The sequence below is a fragment of the Sceloporus undulatus genome, chromosome 5, assembly GCF_019175285.1.
Source record: "Sceloporus undulatus isolate JIND9_A2432 ecotype Alabama chromosome 5, SceUnd_v1.1, whole genome shotgun sequence".
NCBI lineage: Eukaryota > Metazoa > Chordata > Lepidosauria > Squamata > Phrynosomatidae > Sceloporus > Sceloporus undulatus.
The window spans coordinates 8,444,557-8,469,091 of record NC_056526.1 but is presented as its reverse complement, the minus strand read 5'-3'; the positions used below and the strand labels follow the sequence as shown (position 1 = coordinate 8,469,091).

Sequence of the window (24,535 nt, the reverse complement as noted above, 5' to 3'; positions counted from 1 at the left end):
CAGCATCGAGCGACGCTCTCCGCTCACGTCTCTATGATCCCCGTACAGCTCTCCATCGCCCATAGATTTTTCTGCGCATGCGTGAACTACGTCAACGTTCCAAGAGTCTCCTATTTGCGCCACAGAGCCGTTCGGACTCCATCTCCCAGAATGCCTACGCGTTGACCGAGGTGTCTACGGCTTCTGGGAGATGAAGTCCAAAAGAACCCCACAACCTGTGTGAGGCCTAAAAATGGATACGGGAAAAGAATTGGTGAAGCGGCTTGAGGAAATACCAGACCTGCCTCTCTAGCCTTTTCTTGGACTCTATGACCAGAGTGTTTTGGCTTTTCCGCTTCCGGGTCGCTGCTGCTGGGTGTAGAGAACCCGGAAATAAGCTTTTGGGGGGAGATTTTTAGCGGCGCTCCTGGCCATGGGGAAGACGGACTTCTTGAGCCCGAAGGCCATCGCCAACCGCATCAAGTCGAAGGGGCTGCAGAAGCTGCGCTGGTACTGCCAGATGTGCCAGAAGCAGTGCAGGGACGAGGTGAGGAAGGGGGACAGGGCCGCGACAGTGGAAGACAGGCAAGGAGAGGCTTACATGGGTTTGGAATTGGCTGACTGCAGCAATGGCTCCTTTTCATCCTGGGGAGAAGTGACCAGTGGGGTCCCACAGGGCTCCGTCCTGGGCCCAGGGCTATTCAACATCTTTATTCATGACTTGGGTGAAAGAATTGGGGGCATACTTATCAAATTTGCAGATGACACCAAATTAGGAGGAATAGGACAGGATCAAGATTCAAAATGACCTGAATAGACTAGAAAGCTGGGCCAAAGCTAACAAAATGAAATTCAACACAGAGAAATGTAAGGTATTGCACTTAGGGCGGAAAAATAAAATGCACAGATATAGGATGGGGGACACCTGGCTGAATGAAACTACCTGTGAAAGGGATCTAGGAGTCCAAGTAGACCACAAGTTGAACATGAGTGAACAGTGTGATGCGGCAGCTAAAAAGGCCAATGCAATTTTAGGCTGCATCAATAAAAGTATAGTGTCTAGATCAGTGGTCCCCAAACTGTGCTCTTTAAGGGATTTTGGACTTCAGCTCCCAGAATCCCAGACTATTGGCCAATATATCTGAGGCTTCTTGGAGCTGAAGGCCAAAATCTCTTCAAAGGCACAGTTGGGGGCCACTGGTCTAGATCAAGGGAAGTCATAGTGCCCCTCTATTCTGCTTTGGTCAAGCCTCACCTGGAATATTGTGTCCGGTTCTGGGCACCACAATTCAAGAAGAGAATAGGACCTGGAACAATGGACGGAGGCTAGAGGAAAAGAGATTCCACCTAGACATCAGGAGGAACTTCCTGACAGTGAGGGCTTTTGACAGGGGTTCGGTGGAGCCCCTTCTTTGGAGGTTTTTAAACAGAGGCTGGATGGCCATCTGTTGGGGGTGCTTTGATTGTGAGTTCCTGCATGGCAGAATGGGGCCCTCAGGATGGGCCTCTTGGTCTCCTCCAACTCTGATTCTATCAAACTTTGATCCTTCAGATGTTTCGGACCTCAGCTTCCAGAATTCCCGATTGTTGGCCAAACTGGCTAGGGTTTCTGAGACCAAAGTCCTGTAGTACCAAAGTTTAGGAAACACTGCTGTAGATGCTACCAGTGAATGAGGACGATAGTTATTTTCCTCTTGCTCTTGTAAGCTGTGTGGAAGTGTCTCCTTAAACAAGGATTGAGCAGCCTATGGCTCTTCAAGATGCCCTTGACAGGCAATTCCAGTCATCCTTCACATACCCTCCCTCTGAAAAGGGCTCTTGTAGCACCTTTGAGACTAACAAAGAAAGAAGCAGATAGCATAAGTCTGCTTCATCAGATGCATGGAGTGAAGTGCCTAGAGACAGGCCTTTGTAGCCATGAATGTGCAGGTTGTATGTGTGAGCAGCAATAGAGATACAAAACATGTGGATGTGGTGATGAGCTGACCAGCCAACGTCAGTTTACATTCCAGTAACTTCTTCTGCCGTTCATATGATCGGTCTTGGGGAACACCTTTCTTCATGGCTTTGTCCCACAACAATCTTAACTGAGGCTGTTAGTACACATTGGAGTAATCCTAGAAAGCCCCATGTAGGACTATGAGGCAATCCTGCCTGAAACCCTCAGGTCACAGCTGTGTACAAGGGCAGTTTCCTATGTTCTGTTCCCTGCCTGTGGCTTCCCAGAGGCCCCTGACTGCCCGTTGATAAAACTGGATCAAGGATGGAGATTTTGCTGGTCTGCAGCTCCCATAATAACTCAGTGTTAGTTGTGTTAGTGGGGGATGATGGGAGCTGCTATGTCAGTATTTTCAGGAACAGATTACTCACTCCTGGACAGGACAGACTAGATCATCTGATCCAGTTATGCCCTTGTATAACTTGGTAGAACTGCCTGAGGATTGCCCACTAAAGATGGGACCAGGCAGTAGTTATTTTATGGGTCTAGTGTGGATCAGCACAGTGTTAAAGTTTTGGTAGGTTACACAGAAGAAAACATGTAGAGTTATCATGTTTTGTATGAATAGAGGTTTTGTGCCTTTAACAGCTATTTAACAGGGAAAAAAAACAGCACATCCATAATTTCTTTATCATTGCATCTCTGCCAGGAAAAAACATTTTCTGTTTCTGCTATGTATTTGGATATGGAAGGTTTAAAATGTTTTGGGTTTTTTCCCCCAGAAGCTTTCTGAGGATGATGTTTTCATTTCATTTTATTTTTAGAATGGTTTTAAATGTCACTGTATGTCAGAATCTCATCAGCGACAGCTGCTACTTGCTTCTGAAAATCCCCAGCAATTCATGGATTATTTTTCTGAGTGAGTTTACCCAATATCTTGTCATTGATTTTCCTCCTGCTTTTATGGCAAGAAGTATTGATCAGTGAACTATAGCTAGTATTTGCCTTTTGTGATACTGCAAAACTACCTTATATCCTGGTGATTATAAATACTTAATTTTTTCCTGCAAGAATTTGTGCCCACACAAAATCCTATACGTTTCCAGATGCTTGTGGAATATCTTTGGGACCAGGTATCATCATTTCTTTGAATGGAGTGAGCAGTCCCACCCATGCAAAGGGATCTGTTTTATGTTGAAATGAGCCTTAATAAATCTATTCAAGTCAGTCTCCTGGAATCTCTAACTGTGTTTCAGCACAAACGATAAGACAGTCCAGTGGCAATGCACCTTAATGTGCAATAAATGTATTGTTTTTCAACCAACCAGCACAAAGTAATGTAACATTTTTCAAAAAAAAAATTGTCAGTTACTGCCCACATTTCAGTGGTCCAGTACAGACCGCCAGTTTGCGGCGGCTTGGGGTTGATTTTAGGGCTCAGGACCGCAGAGCATCTGCACGGTCCTGAGCCCTAGTGCATGGCAGCAGCTCCATCATGGTGGTCTCCCATCCACACAGGGGCCGCCATGATGCAAGCGCAGCTCAGCATCCACATGTCACAGTGCTGCGCTTGCGTCATCGACGTGTGACAGTGCACCAATGGTGAACTCATGGCGTCCGCTGCGCACAGCAAAACCCCCACTTTTAGCAGGTTATTTTTGCTGTGGAGGGAGGCCTCGCAGTTTGGCTGCTGCGGCATCCCTCGGCAGCAAAAACAGGCGCCTCCAGCCTGCCCTTTTGGGGTGGTCTGTCGAGCCCCAATATGACCAAGAGACAGAACTATCATGCTTTCTTTGCTATACAGGAGACTAGGCATCTTTCTAATGAAGAGCTCTGTGTTAATCAGAAGTTACTAGTTGTCTCTTGTATTTCCCTAGGGAATTCCGGAATGATTTCTTAGAGCTTCTCAGAAGACGATTTGGTAAATCATATACAATGAAATAATGTTTCTTATAATAGAATTGTGTTTTCTATCCAGTGTCGGATTTGTAAATAGTGGCCTCTTTTTTTAAATTCTAGGAACAAAGAGAGTTCACAATAATATTGTATATAATGAATACATTAGTCACCGGGAACACATCCATATGAATGCCACCCAGTGGGAAACACTGACAGATTTTACCAAATGGCTTGGCAGAGAAGGTAATTCTGTCCTTGAATGGATAATTGTGGTTTATAAGTATCTGGAATGGATGGCGTCCAAAGAGGAAACAAGTGTACATGGTTTTGAGGGAGCCTAGTGATAAAAATGGCTGAGAAAAATATTTTGCTGCTGCAAATTATTTTAATCTCCCATTCAGTGACTTCCAAACTCATCTGACTCAAAGAACCAGATTGTATGAGTACATAAGAATCTCCCTTTAAAACAAACAGAACATATTACTAACTCCCCGAGGATGAAAGTAGGCTTACAAGTCAGTTGAGATTTCAGAATCCAGTGGGAGGCTGAATAAGCTTTTGCCTGCTTCTGGGTGATAAGGTTCAGTGCCTCCCTCTTCATGGGAAACCCATGTCTACCAGTAAGTCTTGGACTTGGATCAGGGATATCATATCATCACTGAGCCAGGGTGACTGGGTAGAACTGGATCATTCACCATTTGTCAACGTAAACATTCTTCAGAGGGAAGAAGAATGTTTCAGAAGATCCCAGGTCCTATCCCCAAATCCCCAGCTAAGCCAGGATATCCCAATACCCTTAAAAGCTGGTGCCAGTCATTGTTTTCTAGGGTGAGGACCTTAAGACTCAGGAACAGAATAATTTTTATCTGGGGATTTCACTCTGTTCTTCTGGAGCACCCTCATTTCCATAAGGCCATAATTCAGATGTTGTACAGGCCTTTACATTACTTTTGTATGGATTTTTCCCCATTCTGAAAAGTTGAAATGCCTCTTGTAAAGCTTAGGTGCTTGGCAGTAAAATCTTTAACTTAAAGTATGTGTGTTGTGACCATTTTGGTTAGGCTCTCATTACCACTAGGATGTTTTGCCTGAGAACTCAGAAACTAAACTTGCCCTTTTCCTGAAAAGAGTTCCCTCACCTTGATGTGAACAAGTCTGGACTAGATGGACCTGTGGTCTGAATCAGTATATGACAGGTTACTGCATTCATAAAGCAGGGATGAGATACATGTGTTGTTCCTGATATTGCAGTATGGCATCATCTCTCATTATTGTGGAATGTTTTTAAGGTTTCTGTAAAGTGGACGAAACACCCAAAGGCTGGTACATCCAGTATATCGATAGAGACCCTGAGACAATCCGTAGACAGCAAGAGCAAGAAAAGAAGAAAAAACAAGACCTTGATGATGAAGAGAAAACAGCCCGATTTATTGAAGAACAAGTGAGGAGAGGCTTGGAGGGGAAAGAACAGGTGAGCCAAAGTTTTGCACATCTGATTCTATCTACAAAATTATTTCCCATAACGAGAACATCTGATGAAGTTGGTGGGTACATTTACCAACTTCTTTTGTCTTTCTGCTGTAATTTCTAACAAAATAAGAAGTTGCCTTTATTGGCATACCCATTGATCCATTCATCCTGAGGTGAGTAGACTGTGTGCCATGGGTTGCATGCGGTCTCCACAAGGCTGTTTTTGTAGCCCCCGGGAGTCAATTTTTCCTCTCCAGAATGCCCACAAATGCATGCTAGGGTGTGTAGAGGGCATATCCATCATGTTTGGAGGACCCCAGCAGCCCATCATGGACCAAAAAACAATTTTGGCAAAACATTTTTTTAAAAAATCCACTAGGGAGCAAAGGGCTCATTTTCCCCCACATTTGGTAAGAGAGCGCTTTTTTGAAATGGAAAGGAAATGACTTCAGTTCATTTTCTATTGTTAAAACACCTCCAGACATGCTGCAAATGTCCCATATCCCCAGAGGGTGTTTGGGAAATGACAACACAAGATTAATTTATGTTTTGCAAGTGCAGTGAAGAGATGAGGTCCTCCAAGGTCTCCTGGGCAGCGAATGTAGCCTCCCCAGGCTTCCATTGTTGCCCACCTTTGATCTAACCCAGTACTGATAACTGACTGGCAGAGGCTTCTTTCCTAGTCCTACCTGGAGATTACTGGTATTGTTTAGTGGCCTCCCAGTCAAGTGCTAATCAGGTCTTAGCATGGTGAGCTTCTGACAAGATTAGTTGTGCTCACATTAGTATGGTTACAGTATTTCCCTACTGATAACTTGTGCTGCTTTTGACTCTTGTCTTGGTGCCCAAAGGCCACCTGTTTTGAGGCTGTTTTTGATTCTACTTTTTCATCCTCAGCTGCAACAAAGTTTCAGCTAGCACTGATTTCCATGCATCTCTTGTGTACACAAGCCTTGAAATTTCTCTGCTGTTTTGTTGTAGGAGGAGCCTGTTTACACAGAACTAAGCAGAGAAAATGAGGAGGAAAAAGGTAAAAAGCTGGGTGATCCCAAGATTTTGGGGCAGGTAGTGAGGGGGATGTGGACTGTTGACATTGTATGGGACACTGGTTTCTTTTCATCAGGGTTTATATTTTGTCCATTGTACTACTAAACTGTACACTGTACACAAGCTCGACTCAGGCTTGCATCCTTCCGAGGTCGCTAAAATGAGTACCCAGACTGTTGGGGGGCAAATTAGCTTACTTGCTAATTAGCTTACTTGCTGTTCACCGCTATGATCTTTGGAATAGCGGTATATAAATAAAACAAATTATTACTATTATTATTACACTCGCCCCACCACATTTACTGGGGTTAGGGGCACAGGACCCCTGTGAATATGGAAAAACTGCAAATAACAAAAACATTATGTTTTTAACCTAAGAAAACACCTAGCTTGGAACCTCTAGGTCAGTGATGGCGAACCTATGGCACGGGTGCCAGAGGCGGCACTCAGAGCCCTCTCTGTGGGCACATGTGCCGTCGTCCCAGCACAGAGTTTGCCAGAGTTTGTTACTAGAAAGCCAGAGGGACATGGCACTTTGCAATAAATAAGTGGGTTTTGGGTTGCAGTTTGGGCACTCGCCCTCCAAAAGGTTCACCATCACTGCTCTAGGTCTTCCAGTGGAACTCTGTGGTCAGCACCTGCCAGACATTGACCATAGAATTGTGCTGGAGGAGCTACAAATGCCTAGTGGAGTGTTCTCTCTAGGAATGTTTAGGTCCTTAAGTGCGACTTTTGGTTAAAGTTAACAATAGAGTTGTGCTGGAAGACCTAGATATTCCTAGAGAGAACATATTAATAGAATCAGTGAATAATCAAATCCACAGTAGTCAAAGCTGCAAATGTGGAGGGACGAGTTATCTCTCAGGCACGAGAGCAGGCCATTTTAGTTTCCAAAGTCACACTTGTTGCAGAATCGACACAGTGCTAGACCTACAATGTAGACAATTTCTAAAATATAATTATGGCCTGATCCAGACTATGGCCTGCCTAGGCACATAGTAGGGTACCCTACGGGTGGAATGACCACACGCCCCGCAACCCTACTACGTGGCGGTGGCATAACAATGGTGGTGCCCCATGTACACGGGTGCCGCCATTGTGACATAAGCCCCGTGCAGCATCCGCATGGCGCTGCAAGTCACTTAGGTCGTGAGTGCACCAATGGTGTACTCGCGACATCACTGCGGCATCACACAAAGAACCCGGAAATTCTGCTCCACAGTGGCGGCGCGCCGTTTGGCAAAACATCACTCTATGCCTTTGGGGAAGTAGACCAAGGAAGTAGACAAAGTCTACGAAAGCTTATACTACAATGTTTTTCCCACAACTAGTCTCAAAGATGCAACAAGATCCCTTTGCATACTGATAGTGCTTGAGCAATGCTCTCACTCTCTACCAGTTTCCCAATTTTCCATACAGCTGCGAGTAAACTGTGCTTCTTTCTCAAATCCTGTTTGAGAAAGCCCAGAAGTCTTTGAACAAGGGCAGGATATTTGTCTGGGTTGCACAGGGGGTTGGGTAAGATAAGTAAGGGATACCTCTAGTCTTTCTCCCTTTCTTTGATCAGTCAGGAAAAGATTCCATACCCCCTTTATATCTCTCTCGCAAGCAGACACCTAGGAAAAAAGGCAAAATATTTCTCTCCACTAGGTGGAGGCTTGAATAAGAAAGAAACTGCAGGAAAGGACCTATTTTTTCTCTCTCTCTGCCTCCACAAGGCTACCTACATAAGAAAGTGGTTGGGTTTTTTCTTTCACTCATGCAAGGAGGAAAATGACTCACCACTTTTACCCCCAGGTTCTTTGTAGAGGTACTGTGCAGTACTCTTCTTCACTCCCCAGGGAACTTGAGGAGAAGAAAAGATGCCCATGGTTAAAGGAAATCTCATTTTATGAAAGCCACTGGCCAGCAAAGGATTGAATGTGTCTATTCTTTCCAGTGTCTATAGTGCCAAACAGGGAGTGACTCATACTTTTCTTTTTCTTTAGTTGTATTTAATTTGAATAAAGGGGCAAGTACGTCAACAGCTGCACATCCAAAAGCCAGGTGAGTGCATACCCTAACTGCAAGTTGTCTGCACTAAGAGTGCCATCCCCTTCCTGTTCTCCCTCTCCTGTTGACCAGTCGCAGGAAAGCTTGTGCAGGAAAATTTTTGGCTTTGCACTTCAGGTCTAGAAGCTGCATTGTGGCATAATATCTTGAAAATGTTTGCTTTCATTTGAAACCTCAGCCGCACATCCAAAAAAGCACTTTTTTTAGTCTATTATTGTACAGAGAGGTTTTAAATGCATAGTCCATCCAATATAGATGCAGAAGTTGAGGATTCCTTTATTTTGGACTTGGTGTCTTGAAAACTTTATGAAATCCAGGGGTTGTCATAAGTCAACAGCAACTGAAGGCACACATGTCCTTTGAAACGGTAGCCTGTTACAGACAGCCAAAATGAAGCTGCTTCGAGTCACTTTGGAGGTAGGGTATTTCAATGATACATGCTGTCCTAAGAGTCCAAAGGCTCACAAAGCCACGCTCCAGTCCTAAGGACTGGAGTGCAGCTTTGGTGAAGCTTCCAAACTCTTAGGACTCATGCATCATTGAAATACCATACCTCCAAAGTGACTCGAAGCAGCTTTATTTTGGCCTGTCTGTAACAGGCCTGTGTCAGCATTCCCCGCAGCACACACAGACACACTTCATTGTCTGTTCCAGCAACCAAATGTTGAACCATTTTATTAAAACACATTTTAAAATTTGCTGTATTGAGAATGAAATCAACTGAGTTAAGGAAAGGTGTGGAGCTATGTTTACTGGGTATTCTTTTTGAGAGAATATTAACTAAGCTTTAAGGGAACAATGGCACTTCTTCTTTTCTGGGCCTCTTCCTTGTCTCTTGCAGTGAGTGGAATGGTAGAATGGAAGGAACCTAGGTCCTCAGGGGAAGCCATCCATGAGGAACTTGGCTAGGCTTCTGCAGGCTTTGAAAGCACTGGTTCCAGCTTCAGTGTAAAGAGCCTGGCCAATGGGGAAGCAATCCCAGATGCAGCTTCTCTGTCGTCTTCTGTCTGTGAGCTCAAGGTCGTGAGAGAGGTCCTGCAAGAGACATAAAATGTGTTCTCTTTCCTCAGTTTAATTGGGCTCAGTGCACTGAAGGCAGCAGGAACAGCACCCACAGTGAAGCGCAAAGAGGTGCCTGCTAATCCAGGGCAGACAAAAAAGAAAAAATCAGCCCTCGACGAAATCATGGAGGTACTGCTAGATCTGTTTTTCTATGAGCTAGTGTCCTGTAAGGCTAGGAGATAGATGGCTACTGTTTTTGCTGAATTAATACAGCAGCTCACCATGGTCAGGTTGGGGAAGAAAGGAGGTGGTGAGAGAACAGTTACAGCCAACATGTTTTGCAAGCTGTCTGTCTCTGGGCTAGAGTGGAATTGCTAAAGGTTTTTCTTGGAGTACCTTTATTCTTAGAAAAGTGGCTCGGAAGATGTAAAATGAAATAACCACAAAACTTATATCATTGTCCAGTTAGTCAGTCTGTATCACAAAGTTGCCAACATGCCAATCTCTGAGGCATTCCATATGCATAACACAGAGAGCGTTGCAATATTAAAAATGACACTGTTTCTTATATCTTTTGAACACATTTCTTCTGTTGTCTTGTCCTTCTTAGAAGGAAGCTGGAGTTGCTCTTACTTTCAATGAACCACTTACTATTTCCTCTCTTAGTTTGAAGAAGAAAAGAAAAAATCTGCCCGAACCGACTATTGGCTACAGCCCGTAAGTAACCAATAGCATTCTGATGTCTGCCCTTTTCCATTTGGGCCAGTTCTTTCAGAAAGAGATTGCTTTATGAAAAAGTTAAAATGACTTCCAACATGATGCTTCATGTGTGGAAATGCAGCACTTGCATCTTGCATTGCAGCTCCTGCATTGAGCACTAGCTGGAATAGATGTCCTCTGGGTTCCTTCCAGTACTAAAATGATATATTCCACCACATTCCTATTATCTAGTTGAAATGTTCCCTTCATTGAAAATTAGTTAATAAAACAGGAGCTGAAATCAAAATATGGTCCCAGTTTGTTTTAGTTAACATGGGCTAGAACAGACCTCAGTTTTGTACCCCTGGGACTGGGGCATCCAGCCAACAAAACCCATAATCCAGCCACAGGGTTTGAGAATGTTATAATGCCGTAATAGGACAGGTTCACTCACGCACTTATATGGCTTAAAAAACAGTAAAGCTTAGATTTTATTGTTTAAACAACCACGAAGAAAATTGTGGAGGAGGTCTGACAGACACAGGACCCTCAGCCAATTAAACACTCTGTAGATATAATGAAGGGGGAATCAGCTTTTAAAAGAGTTTTTACAGCATGAACAGTGTTTGCCTTGGGGTAATCTGGATAGGAATAGTTAACTTTGCTGCAACATGATGCAAGACTCCATCAGCTAAAGCATTTTGATGCTTCCTTTCTTACCCACCTGCTGCAGCTGCATTGTTTTCCCTCTTTCTTTTGTTCTTTTTTTCCTTTCTTTTTTTGAGCAGAGTTGTGTGTCAGTTTTGGGTACCCAATAAAGTCTTGGAGAGGCCTGGAATTACAGCTGGTTCTAACTCAGAATGTTGAAATGTTATGTTTCTGTGTGCAGGAGTGACAGACAGGGTTGCTGATAAGACCAGGACAAGAGGAACTGTACCTACACAGTCAGTCATTTTTTAAAATTTATCTTTTCCAGGACATTGTGGTCAAAATCATCACAAAGAAACTTGGCGAGAAATATCACAAAAAGAAGGCAGTTGTTAAGGTGAACATTTCAGCTTTTTATCTGTCAGTGGAATAGCTATGGATGAGAGGGGTCATGTTTTGCAGCTGCAGGCAGGACTTGGATGCGGCCTCACAAGTACAGTCAGCTCCCCACATTTGCTTTGACTTTTGTGGATTTGATTATTTGCAGATTTCATTAATATGTTTTCTCTAAGAATCTCTAGGTCCTCCAGCGTAACTGCTGGAAACTGACCATAGAGTTGTGCTGGAGGCCTTGGAAATTACTAGACACTTTTCTAGACATTTGTAGGTACTCCAGCATGATTCTGTGGTCAACTTCTGATAGATGTTGACCGTAGAGTTGCTCTGGGGGACCTAGAGATTCCCAGACAGGTGTTCTCTTAGCTTAAAAACATGGGCCTGTTACAGACTGCCAAAATAAAGCTGCTTCGGGTCTCTTTGGAGGTATGCTATTTAAATGATGCATGGGTCCTAAGAGTCTGGAGGTCGCGCCAAAGCCACACTCCATTCCTAAGCACTGGAATGCAGCTTTGGTGCAGCTTCCAGATTCTTAGGATGCATGCATCATTTAAATAGCATACCTCCAAAGAGACCCGAAGCAGCTTTATTTTGGCAGTCTGTAACAGGCCTTGGTGTTTTTTCCGAAGGCTTTCATGGCTGGCATCCATAGTTTTTGTGAGTTTTTTGGGCTATGTAGCCATGTTCTAGAAGAGTTTCCTCCTAACATTTCGCCAGCATCTCTGGCTGGCATCTTCATCTTCTAGAACATGGCCACATAGCCCGAAAAAAACACAAAAACTATGTAGTGTTTTTTTATATGCGTTTTTTCCACTTTCATGGGGACCTGGCACCCTTAAATCCCAGCAAATGTGGAGGGCCAACTGTACTGCTCTGTACCCTTTCTAAGCTGCAGTGTCCTGGGAGACGCTTTGCAGTCTGGTGTTACTGTAGATTGTAAATCCTGCCCCCTACAAAAAGTAAACAATGACAGATTTGCTCCCACTTTAATAAATGAATATTTATGTGACAGGAAGTAATTAACAAATATACTGCGGTTGTCAAAATGATTGATTCTGGAGACAAGCTGAAACTTGATCAGACCCATCTAGAGACGGTGATCCCAGCACCTGGTAAGATAGCTATCATTAATTTCTTTTCTCTAGCTAATTTTTCATCTTTCTTTATTTGATAAATTGCCCTATGAGTAAAATTGGAAAAACATAGCTTCCTCACCTTGGCAAATGCAAACCATGCTAAGCTAAGTAGGAGGTTTTGTAGAACCTGACACATATCTTTTGAAAAATTTTTTCAAAAATCTGCCTCATGATCATATGTCAGTTAAATAAAAACTAGTTACTGTAGACACCGACATGGATGTTACATATTTGGTCACTAGGGAGCAATATTATCTTTTGGACTAGCAGACTGAGGACCTTACCACATTACACTCTTAAAATGAGGTTGGATCGCTTTAACTGCTCTGACTGCCTCCTGTTGCATTTTGGGCCTTGTAGTTCAGTGAGGCTTAAGAGCTCTCTGGCTAAATATTCTAAATGCCCCTTCCTAAACTACAAGCCCCAGAATGCAACAAGAGGCAGCCATAGCGGTTAAAGTGACCTAGCCCCGTTTTAAGAGTGTAATGTGATAAGGTGCTGAGCCAAGTCCAAATCGTTTTAAAAGTATTTATCCATAGGGATATCAAGGCTGTAACTTTATATATGCTTAACAAGGAAGAGACCCCCTTGAGTGCAATTAGACTTGGTCCAGGTAAACCTCCATGGTGCACAGGGTAAAATGCAGCCTATGTATGGCAAGTGACCTTTCCTATCCTCCTGCCTCCCATGGGCAAATTGTACTTCTAGAAGCCTCTTTTAGGATATATCTTGCTATTCAAACATGATTTTGCAGGGAACAAGCCTGTTTTAGAAGCTGGGAATTACTAGCCAATCATTGCTGGTTTCTGTAAAACCCTTCAATAACTAAAACAGGACCAGGAGAAGGGGAATGATGTTTACGTGACAAATCAGAGGGTGTTACAGTTGTCGAGTGCCCCACTGAGATCGGGAGTAGGGCAAAAATGGCCCCTTTGAAATACTCCCTGATTCCACTGGATTGTTCTATAACTTGGCTTTTTAGAGTATTTCAGTTCACCTCTTTTATTTATGTACTTTTTATTAATTATATGTGCTGTCTTTCCATAGGCAAGCTCAGATTTAACCATAAAAGCATTACACAAAGTAAATACATCAATTTAGTTTACTGTGGAGTTGATCTAGATCAGGGTGGGCAGCACCTGAGGGTCTGGGAACTGCATCCACTCCCCCCCTCCCCAAAATGGAAGTGGCTTACCTTAGTGTGAAGAAGTTTCTTTGGTGGTCCTGTTTCAGGCAAAAGAGTGCGGGTTTTGAATGGAGGCTACAGAGGAAATGAAGCAACTTTGCTGGGCATCAATGAGAAAACATTTTCAGCAACTATAACCATTGAATCAGTAAGTCCTTCTGAGTACAAATCATTGTTTGGAATATAACAGGTCTTGAAGTGCTCTTGGATCAAATGGCTGTCGTGGCCAGTAGCACCTTTGGCCACCTTTGGTTGGCAAACCAGCTGCACCCATTCTACAGTGGTCCATGCCTAAGTTGCCTTCCAATTAATTTCTATAATTAATTATAGAACACTTTCAAGGGGCTGCCCTTGAAAGTGTACGGAAGAAGCAAGTATAGCAAAATGCAGCAGCCAGCCTGGTGTTGCTGTGCATTTTAAAGATCAAATAACACCCTTCTTATAAGGGTGGACTCTCATTTTCCAAGCTCAAATCAAGGTGCTGGTTTTTATTTAAAAGCCCTAAATGATTTGGGCCAGGATATTTCAAAAACTCCCTTCTCTCATATGAGTCTGTGTAAAATTTGAGCTCCTTAGAGGAGCCCTTATTATTATACAAATGTAACAGCGCTTTCTTTATAGCTGCAGTCAGATTGTGGAACTCCCTGCCAAAGGACATTAGGCTGGTTCCATCTGTTTTGATCTTTCTGAGGTCAGCTAAAACAGTGCTGTACCACATGGCTTTTGATGTTTGAGACTGCTCTGTTTTAATCATTTGTTTTAAAATCATATTTAAATATTATTTTTAAACCGTTTAAAATATTTTAAAAGTATTTTAATATGTTTTAATGCTTTTATTTGTTGTACATCACCTTGGGAGCCCTTGTGGACTGGGAGGCAATATTCAAGTACTTTAAATAAGTAACATCTATGCTTGCTTATTCAGGATCAATCTGCCTTATGTTCTGTGGGACATACTCTCAGGGAAGGATGCATAGGATTGTACAACAAACCCTTGTTTGGCCAGATTAGTGAAGAATTAAAATTATTATTCTCCTAACCAGAGCATTCATTTACTTAGTGAACTGGTTCTTAGCCTTTGATCCTCCATATATTTTGAACTGCAGCTCCCAGAACCCATCATGATTGATAATACTGGCTGGGGCTTTGGGGTGTTGAAGTCCAAAGCATAGTGCCAAAGATTTTGATTTAAGACCATGTTTGAGAGAAGGGGGGAACAATTTAGTGTGGAGAGACAGGTTTAAGCCATACAACCATCAGTAGGTTCCAGTTACAGCTCCAGGTGGTGATGGTCCTTTCCACTTCAGCCCCAAGCCTGTCCTGGCACCAGGAAAAAAAGCATTCTCAGTCTGCACCAGCCAAAGGCAGCTACGAGCAGCTAGTTTTGCTCCCCCTATCTTTTCACAGTCCCTGCTCAATTGTGAAAACCGATTGGGAAAACTTGAGGAAGTCACATATTCTCAGCCTAAGAGAAAAGCAAGAGCAACCCCTTTCTGAAGAAATCTTTCCCCCTCCCAAAAAACCCCTCAGATGTAATCGCAACCTCTCCACTCGGCAGTGAAGACCAGGAGCAAAGCACAATTGAGAATACCTGTTACCTGCAAACCTTGAGGCTTCCCTCTTCTTATGTGAGGGTAATTGAACTCAACTATAACTGCAGGGGTGGGCAAGTTCTAGACGTCTGTGGTCAGTCCTGCAACCCACTATGGGCTGCATCCGCCCCAAAAATAAAACCAGAAGTGGCAGAAAATTCTTTCATTTTGTAATACCTTCAGTTTGTGGAGGGACCAGAGGAGTGAGCGGGGAATGAGGCAAAGGAGTCCTTTATGATTACTTCTAAAAGAAAATTGTATCTCCTGGAGTGGCAATTCTCTCTTCTCAACAATATTTATTTTTCAGGGGAGGTATCAATTGGGGGCTTAAATAGGGCCCTAAGGACCAAATGTGGGCTGCATGATTCCCTTTTCTACTTTACTAGAATTTTTTCATTTGAGTTAAAAAAAATTGGCCCATTGCCACATACCATCCTTTGAGAAGATGGTTGGTCTTAGGATTTCGTTTTGTCTTGACTTTTCCTCTTCTAGGGGCCTCTGAAAGGACGGCAAGTTGAAAGTATTCCATATGAAGACATTTCCAAGCTGGCCTGAGACAAGCAGAACAGCAGATGGGTTCTGGGATACATCCTGCTCAGATTAAGAACTGCACTGTGCTAGACTCCACTATGTCGGAGTTCTCAAATTTACGTACTTTGAAAATCAAACAGGATTTTTAGTACCATCTTGTTTGACAGGATAGCTCACATAAGGTCTCTTTCACATTACACAATTATAGCACTTTGATGCCACTTTAGCTGCCATTGCTTCATCCTATAGAATCCTGGGATTTTTATTTACATTATGAATTTAGGATTTGTCAGCCAGGGAGCTCTAGGGTCTCAACAAACTACAAATTCCAGAAGCAATGGCAATCAAAGTGCTGTACAGTGTGAAAGAGGCCTAAGTCTCTTCTGTAATGCTGTCATATTTATTTTCACTGTCTCGAGGCCTGTTTACACTTTGCAACTAGAAACCTTCTATATGCCTCCTGTGTGGTATGTTGTCAGTTGTGAATAATTCTGTCATCTCCTTGGCTTAGTGGAACAAAGGTGAAGATAAATAAGCTACTAGAACTGAGTTTATCTACCTGTAGAATTAAAGATTATGGGTAAAGTTTTTGACATGGGCCAAACAACCTTGGTGTCTACTTTCCTCACTGTAGTATCTGCCACGTATTTTGAACCACAACTTCTATGTGGCCATGTTGGCTGTAGGTGATGGGGGATGTAATCCGACATACCTGGAAGATGTATGCTGACGGCCTGTGCTGGTGAGTGGACCCGCCACACCCACAGGCTGTCCAGCTGTCGCAAACAATTTCTATTTCACAATGCATGCTCTTAAACTCTTGATTCCAGATGAAACTGTGAGTTAAGCCCAGCCAGTTTATCATTTTTCTGCTTTCTGGCAGGGATCACCACCTCTAATAATAAGAAATAATAAAATATTTATTTGTATCCTGCCTCTCCATGTTTTGGATCAAGGCAGGTAACAACAAACATAAGAACAATAAAAATAGAACATAACATCTCCTGTATTGCTCATAAGGCCTATAAGAGACGCATCAGAGACTGCATTTGTCCCCATTGATCCCACACTGACACACAGGAGAAAGTCATGGAGATGTTTGCAACTTGAGTGGAAAGAGGCAGAGACTTGGTGAGACCAATATGGCCTACCACCATATCTTGAGGAACCAGCCTCTGGCACCTTGTCTGTGAGATTTTCTTTGCTCAGGGAAAGGCAGACTTTCTTAGCTCAGGAAAAGGAGCTAGTTCTCTGTGCTGACTCCAATTTTTCCTGCCTTTTGGGAGGGGAGGAGGGAGTGTCACATTTGATTACAGTTTGGAAAAGTTATCTTTTGGATTGTACTGCTCAGAGTCCTCCATCCAGTATAACCACTGGATTTTAGGTCTTGCAGGTTTTTTTTTTAATGTAATCTTACTAAACTCTTCATTTTCCTGTCATGACCCTGACTTGATTAATGAATGCACAGATGGGAAAACCTCTTCTGGGAAAGTAGTGTGTTGGTTTGACCTGAAACAGGGCTGGCTCGAAGTGGACCCTGAAGAAGCCACTGAGAATGTCTGTCCAGGAAGCAGACAGACATATGAATACACAGAAGCATTTTGACTTTTTCTTTCCATGGCACCTCCTCATGTATAATAGGCTTCCAAGGAACCCCATAATTCCTATAGGGGATGAATGAGGTGCAGCCTTTTTGATGCAATAGCATCAGATTTTGGTGGTCAGAAAGTAGGTCAAGGTAGATATGACCTAGTCTGTATTCAGCTGATCCTCCTCCTGCTCTTGCGTGAGCACAGGCCTTATCTTCTAAAGATATGTAAAAAAAACATGTATAATGACTTTGTACAGTGACTTTTTATTGCAATTGAATAATGAACAAAGAAATATTTCCTCAGTGTGATGTATTCTTTAACAGGATGCCTGTCCATGCAGGGATGTCTTAAGAAGCTTTTTCATAGCAAACGAAAATGTAAAAAAGATCAGCCTGTTATTTTCTTTCCCAGGGTCTTAAAACTGTCCAGGAGTTGGAAATCTTAATTTTATTTCAGAATTGAGAGCAAACATTTAGAGCAATGTTTTATTCCCCACTAATTCATATCTGACTTTGAGTGATACCCTCAAAGTCAGGGCTATCATAGACCACCCTGAAGTGAATATAGGTTACAGTCTTTTGGATAATTTTAAATTTCATATCTTCAAAGACCGGGAAAAAATCAGGAGGAGAGGATCACAGTAATTACAGATGTGTCACTAGAACCTAATCACCCCTGTTCAGTGCTTTAAAGCTGGTTCCTAGTTTCCCCAAAATGTCACTTCTGGAACTAAATCTTGTCTGGAAATATAATTATATTTTGAATTTGAAGTGTGTTCTTTAAAGGAATAGAGACCCTTCCAGATGTTTTGTTTACAACTCCTTTCGGGCCCCATATCAGCACGCCCAGTAGTCTTGGATTATGAGAATTGTCATCTAAACCAGTGCATCATCTGATGTGGGGGGCTCACATTTCTTTAGTGTACCATATTTTTGTCCATTAGGTATAGTTGTTTCTTTCCTGAAAACCTGCTAGGATCCAGCAGCCAATGGCTGTGTCTGGTATCAGTACATGGATCACCACTTTGAGTAGCACTATTCATCTCAAGGACCAGAGTTTCCCCATCTGTGTTTAGCTTCCTTAAGAAAAGAAACTATTCCCCAGATGTTCTGAATTTCAACTCTCCCAAAACCTTACCTGTGCTGGCTGGGCCTTTTTTTTTGAGCTGGAGTTAAAAACATCTGGACAGTCACCTCCAGTTTTAAGTTAATACAATCAGCCCTTCAGATGTGACAGGTTAAAATTATTTTAGAGTTTTCTGTTCTACTTGGCAGAATGACATTCTTCTCCAGAACATCAGAGGTTGCTTGACACTTCATTTTAGGTATCAGTTACAAACACTCCTTGAATTGTGGAGTTTCCCCCAACAAACTGAACAAAAGGCATAGTTTCCACAAAGAGGTTTTTATTATTACGTTTAAAAATGTGAGATTTGTTGTCTGTCCCAGAGACCAATTTCCTGCTAATGGCTAGCTAACCTTACTTTGGCATAATGTCAAGTGTTGCATGCCAGTTGTGGTTTTTGCTTGCACTTTTCCAAGATTGTGGCCTTTTCCACCAGCATCCTAGTTAGGAGTTGAATGCTTGCTCTCTTTTGAAGAAAGGGGGCTTTACGATACTGGGAGCAGACTCTTTAAGGCCATATCTTGCCCACTTGAGCCTTTCTCTTGGAAAAAGATTTTCACTTTGAAAAATTGTCTCACAGTGCCTATAGAAATTGCATGAATAAAAGCTTTGGTGGATCAGAGGTGGGCCACGTCCTGCCCTTGTTTTAGACCAAACTCCCTTAGAGATGCTTCAAATAGCTGTACAAAGTAGGAACAAGGTAATTGCTGTAGTGGCCATCCAGGAAGCCCTTTCCGTTATTGTGGACGAACCAGCAATGAACGCTGGTTCCAAACACTCGGTCCAAGCGGTAGTCTTTCTGCAGACCTCTGCATGGGAGAGAAAAAATAATTGTCATTAGAAAATGAAACCAAGCAAAACAGATGAACCACTGCTTTCCTGTGGTATTATAACCCAATTTCTGTTTTCCTCTCATGTGCCAGTTACAAGTAGCATGTAACTCCTTTCTTGATGCAGCTTCACTGGCTACAAGTCCATTTCTGGGCACAGTTCAAAGTGCTGGTTAGGAAGTTTAGAGCCCTATACAGCTTAGGTTCAGAGTATGAAATCCTGCATCTCGCTACATAAATCTACCTCACTCTAAGATCTTCAGTGGGAGGGCTTTCTCTCAGTCTGAGTACTGTACCATCATGGTCCCATCTGGTGAGGACAGGAGAAAACCTCATAATAGCTGTTCCTGTGGAATTACCTCTGCTCTCCTTTTGCCGGTATTCTGTTTTATTTATAAAAGCATTTCATGATTCATTGTCTATATCCGTAAAATGAAGCACCCATAAATGAACAGTGTTCGAGATGAATCCTGAGTAATGCTGAATATAGTGGCATGATTATTTCCATTGACTTGGACACTATAGTTCTCTTAATATAGGCTAAAATGTTATTTACCTCCTTTGCTGAAGCATTGCACTGCTGGGTCATGTTCAGTTTATGATATAAAAATAATAATCATCCAAGGTCCTTTTCACACCTGCCGTTGCTAAACCAAACATCCCCATCTTGTACCTGTGAACTTGTTGTTGTTTTTGTGTGTGTGTGTGTGGCTTAAATGTAGAATTTTGTCTTTGTTGAATTTTATATCCTTGGATCAGAATTTGGGATTTATTGAAATTATTTATTTATCTATTTCCCCAATAATGGGACTCAAGGCAACTTACGACTTTCTAAAAACAATACAATTACAAAACTATAAAAAAATCAAATAGTATAAATATAAAAGTTGTTTAAAAACAGTTAAATTTTTTGTAAAGTTAACAGCATTACAATTCATTAAAAGACTACATATATGCAACCCAACAAAACAGTACAGCATAGTATGAGAAGTCCATTACAATCGATTTCTAAAAGCCTGACAGAATAAGAATTATGTTTTTATTTTTTATATTTTGCTGGTGGAAGAGAGACCAAGGCAAAAGCCATACTAGCTTCCCTAGGGAGAGAGTACCAAAGCCTGGGAGAAGCTACCAAGAAAGACTTTTCCCTTGTTCCCATTAGAAGTTAGTGGGACAGAGAGAAGGGCCTTCTCAGAAGATCTTAGAGCTGGCATGGACTCATATAGGCTGCTCTGCACAAATGTAAGTGGAAGCAAAATTATATAAAGGCATGCCCCCCCAGGCCATGAAGGATTTGTACTTTGGTGATTCAGGTGCCTCACCTGGTGACTGTGAGCTTGTGGCCTTTGACTTCCATGGTAGCCACAGATTTCCCAGGCTCTTGACCAGGCCTCTCATTGTAGATCTGCACATCTGGTTCAAGCATGAACTGACCTGGAAGGGAGAATTTTGTTTGGGGAGGTTAGAATTACACAATCTTAAAGATGGCCACAAGGGCCATCTAGTAGGCTATCTTCCTGCCACACAGGAATATACAACTAAAGCTCTCTTGAAAGATGCCCATCCAGCCTTTGTTAGGTGCAGTGTTTTCCAAACTTTGGTCCTCCAGGTGTTTTGGTCTTCAACTCTCAGAAGCCCTAGCCAATTTGGACAACAGTCAGAATTCTGGGAGCTGAAGTCCAAAACATCTGGAGGGCCAAAGTTTGAGAGCCATAGTTTTAGAGACTTCCAAAGGAGAATCCATCACCCTCCAAGGTGATCTATCCCACTGTCAAACAGCTCTCACAGTAAAGAGGTTCTTCCTAATGTTTAGATGGAATTTGAATTCATTGGTTCATGGTCTAGTCTCTGGTGTGGGCTACCTTGACATTATGCAGTATTTGGTGAACTGCTTAGTTATAAGGGGATTCAAAGAGGTTATAATGGGCCACTGTTAGCCATTCTCTGGGTGGAAATTTTTGGAGCAGGACAGCCTTGCAAGAATAACCTTGGAGGCTACAAGTGGCCCACAATTTGCCCACTCAGGGTTAATATCTCTATAACAGGTAGCATTGTAATAGGGTTCTCTGGATACCAGGGATGGCTGTACCTACTGTATGTGGTCAGTACAAAGGAGGAAGAATTTTATTTCAGTCTTTTTCTTCTTCTTTTTTAAAAAAGATTTTATTAGAATTTGCAAATAAATAAATAAATGGTTTATTTATATTTTCCCACCTCTCCCAAATGGATCGAGGTGGGATTACAGTCCACTAAAATACATACATCAATAGATAAAATACAAATAATAACACACCTAAGATGGAAAGAACCAGAGATTTATGAATGAAGATGAAAAGAACACCTAGGTAGGCCAGAATTCTCTTCATGGCTTATGTTAACATAAGTGGGAGTGCTTCACTTTTATTATTACATTTTATTATTTGTTTAACTGTGTTTCGATTTTTACATCATTACATTATTTTAAAAGCTTTGTCTCGATTTAGCCTTATCATAAGATACTTTGAGTAACCGGAAGTTCTGCAAATGTAAGTATGATAGTTTACACAACAGTTTTCCCCAACTGTACAATGAATACAATTCCATTTCTGACACAAATGATCAGTGAACCAAATGTAGCTGTATCTTCCATGAATTAGGGAATGGCTAGGGAGTTCAGGAGGAACTGCCTGAATGTTGTCTCATACTTCCTTATTGCAAATATAAAGCAGTTGACACCATTTCAACTGTCATGGCACCATCCTGAGGAATTCTAGGATTTGGTGTAGTATTCAGCCTGTCGGAGAGCTCTGGTGCCTCACCAAATTACAAATCCCAGGATTCTGTAGGTTAGAGTAATAGCAATATTATTATTATTATTACATTTATTTGTATCCTGCTCTTTTCCCAGAACTGGGACTCAGAGCAGCTTCTATTAAAGTGGTGCCAAACTGCTTTGTTTCTGCAGTGTTGATATGCCCATTGCTATTCATTTTTAGAAACCTTTATGTTAAGATTCCAGTATTCTGAAGAGGAAATTAGCATCTTTGGTGAAAAGAAAATTTAATATGTTCTTCCCTGAATCTCATTTAAAAAAAAAGCTTTTTTTTTCTTTTTGGTCGCAAAAGTTCCTTTTTTCAGGCAATCCCATATACCCAGAGCAACAGAAATGCCTCCTGTTTCCTGCCATACAGAGAATCTTACCAATCAAGCCATGCACACCAGATGAGAAGTTACTTGCAGGTGGAATATATATCCCCAAGAAGTCAACATTGACGGGATGTTTTTTCCACACACGGTGCAGCACAACCATGAAGGACAGGTCCCCATCGACTGTGATAGTGACATTGCTGTTTCTCTTCACAGAGATTTGCAATCTAGGCAAAGTGAGCAAACAAACCCATGAGCACAAATTTTGTTTCAGTTCAATTTTGATCAGAAATTAACAGCATTCACCCATTCCTTCACATCTGGGATGGAATGAACTGATTTTTTAAACACCAATTGTGAGGGAAAGCTAGCAGACAGATTTCCCCCATCCTGACCCATGGGTGGCATTGCAGCATCTCAGTTTGGTACCATCTTAGGCTAGGCATTTTCAAGGCCTATTTGGGATCAAATTGAACAGAGGGGTATGGTTTGCACCACAGTTTGAGGAGCACAGAGATTAGGAAAGTATTAAAAATATAGCTGTGTTACTTCCTGAAGATCATGGGTGCAGACACAGCTTAAATCTCAAAAGAATTAGATGGTGTTTCTCCATGTAGAGTTCAAGAGATCAAAGCAAAGTCCCTAAAAATATCTGTACCTCCTCCGAATGAGGCTTCCTGTATCAGACCAGGAGAAGGAGGTGCTGGAGGAACCATCTTTCAAGGTTATGGCTTCAGTGCTGACTTCAACCTTCAAGCCTTTCTTTTCAAAGCTGAACCCGATCTTGCCAAAATAGGTGTTCAGTTTGTTATGGAAGGATTTCTTGGCTCCAACAAGCTGCCCGTTAATGGCAATTCCTAGAAAAAAGAAAGCATTCAGTGTTTTTGACCAATTCAGCGTGGCATCTCAGGAAGCTTTCATATGTATGCATATGTAAGCTGAGTCTTTGCAGGACACAGGATCTTGCCAGGTTCTGCATGTTTTACATAGGGCAAGACATTGAAGGCTTATCCAGTCCAACTCCAGTTCAAAGATAAAGGGTTAAATCCAATGGTTAGTCCCATCTAGATCTACTGAATCAATGGGACTTATTAAGTCAACACTTGTGCACTGATGGGCCTATTCTACATCCATTTGCAGGCATGGAGAGGTGGAGAGAGGAAAAATGGAGCAGCTAAAGCCATGTTGCCACACATACTATGTTTTATCAGACCAGGTATGTTCATACTGTGTGGACATTTCTGCTGAACTTGCCTTGGTGTGTGCAGACAATCCTGTGGTCCTTGTGGATCAGGGTAACTTGAAGGTAAACAGGATTTTCCTGTCAGTGTAAATGCATCCCTAGAATATCAGCAACTGTTTCTAGAATTCTAGATTAGCTGATCTGAATTCCACATAGAACTCTATCCTCCTTTACTCTCTTTTCTTTTTTGTGTATAAATAACTGGCTTGCTTGAATGCCAGCATAAATGTATGCGACCTGCTGCTGCTTCTAGGTCAAGGCTCATACAGCCATGGCATTTGTATAAATCTGATTCCCAGAGAATATAAAAGTTACTTTTTAAGACTGCAATCCCTAAACCTCATTCTCACTACCTTTTAAACCGCATCATGAATTGGTTTGAACCAGTTCAAACGACCCTGGTTCTCACTTAATCCGAATCGCTGAAGCAATTCTGAGAGGGGGGCCATGCTCCAGACTCATTTAACCCACATCTTTTTGATGCTGATCTTTTCAGCTTCTTTTTCGATAAATCAAATCTGTGCAGGTGTGAACCACATGTGGATTGGAATCGATTCAAATTTCCCCTTCCCCTTCTGTCGGTTGGAACTGAATCATTTTGAATCGATTCATTTGTGAATGGGAACCACAAGTGGATTATTTTGGAGGGGAAAAATGTGATTGGGGCAAATGTAGTGGGAAGCATGCTCCACTGTCGATTTGGATTGCACACCAATTTATTTGTAAGTGGGAATGGGGCCCTAGAAACTTCGAACCAGCATGGATGGGCAATTCTGGAAAATGTTGTTCCAAAATAATAGTAATAACAACTTATCCAATTCTAGAAAATCCCCTTCCTCGGGTATTCTTGTATTCTTCCTCTTGTAAATAGCATCAGATACAAACCAGGCTCTCCAGTGGAAAGAATAAAATTTCAGGGTCAGTAATAAGAATCAATGTCCACCTTTCTCAAGCCTTGTTTGCAGAGGCCAAATACAACAGCCGCCCCTCCATCTGATGAAGACCAGGTGATGTTCAATTCTGGTGGGAGCAGACCAGATAAA

General features: G+C 42.2%; 2 protein-coding genes across 5 annotated transcripts in view; one reads left to right on the top strand and one right to left on the bottom strand.

The window, feature by feature from the left end:
- The first annotated feature begins 19 nt into the window (after positions 1–19).
- Positions 20–17,464, top strand: KIN (Kin17 DNA and RNA binding protein). The gene is made up of 13 exons (XM_042468695.1): positions 20–526; positions 2,743–2,837; positions 3,796–3,839; positions 3,938–4,060; positions 5,107–5,288; positions 6,269–6,317; positions 8,323–8,380; positions 9,457–9,577; positions 10,055–10,105; positions 11,064–11,132; positions 12,144–12,243; positions 13,501–13,601; positions 15,538–17,464. The coding sequence occupies exons 1-13, from the start codon at positions 413–415 to the stop codon at positions 15,598–15,600; spliced, it is 1,170 nt and encodes a 389-aa protein (XP_042324629.1). The 5' UTR covers positions 20–412; the 3' UTR covers positions 15,601–17,464.
- A 1,109-nt stretch (positions 17,465–18,573) lies between these two features.
- Positions 18,574–24,535, bottom strand: part of ITIH2 (inter-alpha-trypsin inhibitor heavy chain 2) — a 40,709-nt gene continuing 34,747 nt past the window's right edge. For all 4 annotated transcript variants that reach the window (XM_042468691.1, XM_042468693.1, XM_042468690.1 and 1 more), the window contains 4 exons: positions 22,908–23,106; positions 22,304–22,476; positions 20,446–20,557; positions 18,574–19,102 (listed from right to left, as the gene is read on the bottom strand). In XM_042468691.1, the coding sequence (XP_042324625.1) occupies positions 18,955–19,102; positions 20,446–20,557; positions 22,304–22,476; positions 22,908–23,106 (632 nt within the window). In that variant the 3' untranslated portion in view covers positions 18,574–18,954. The remainder of the gene's footprint in view (positions 19,103–20,445; positions 20,558–22,303; positions 22,477–22,907; positions 23,107–24,535) is intronic.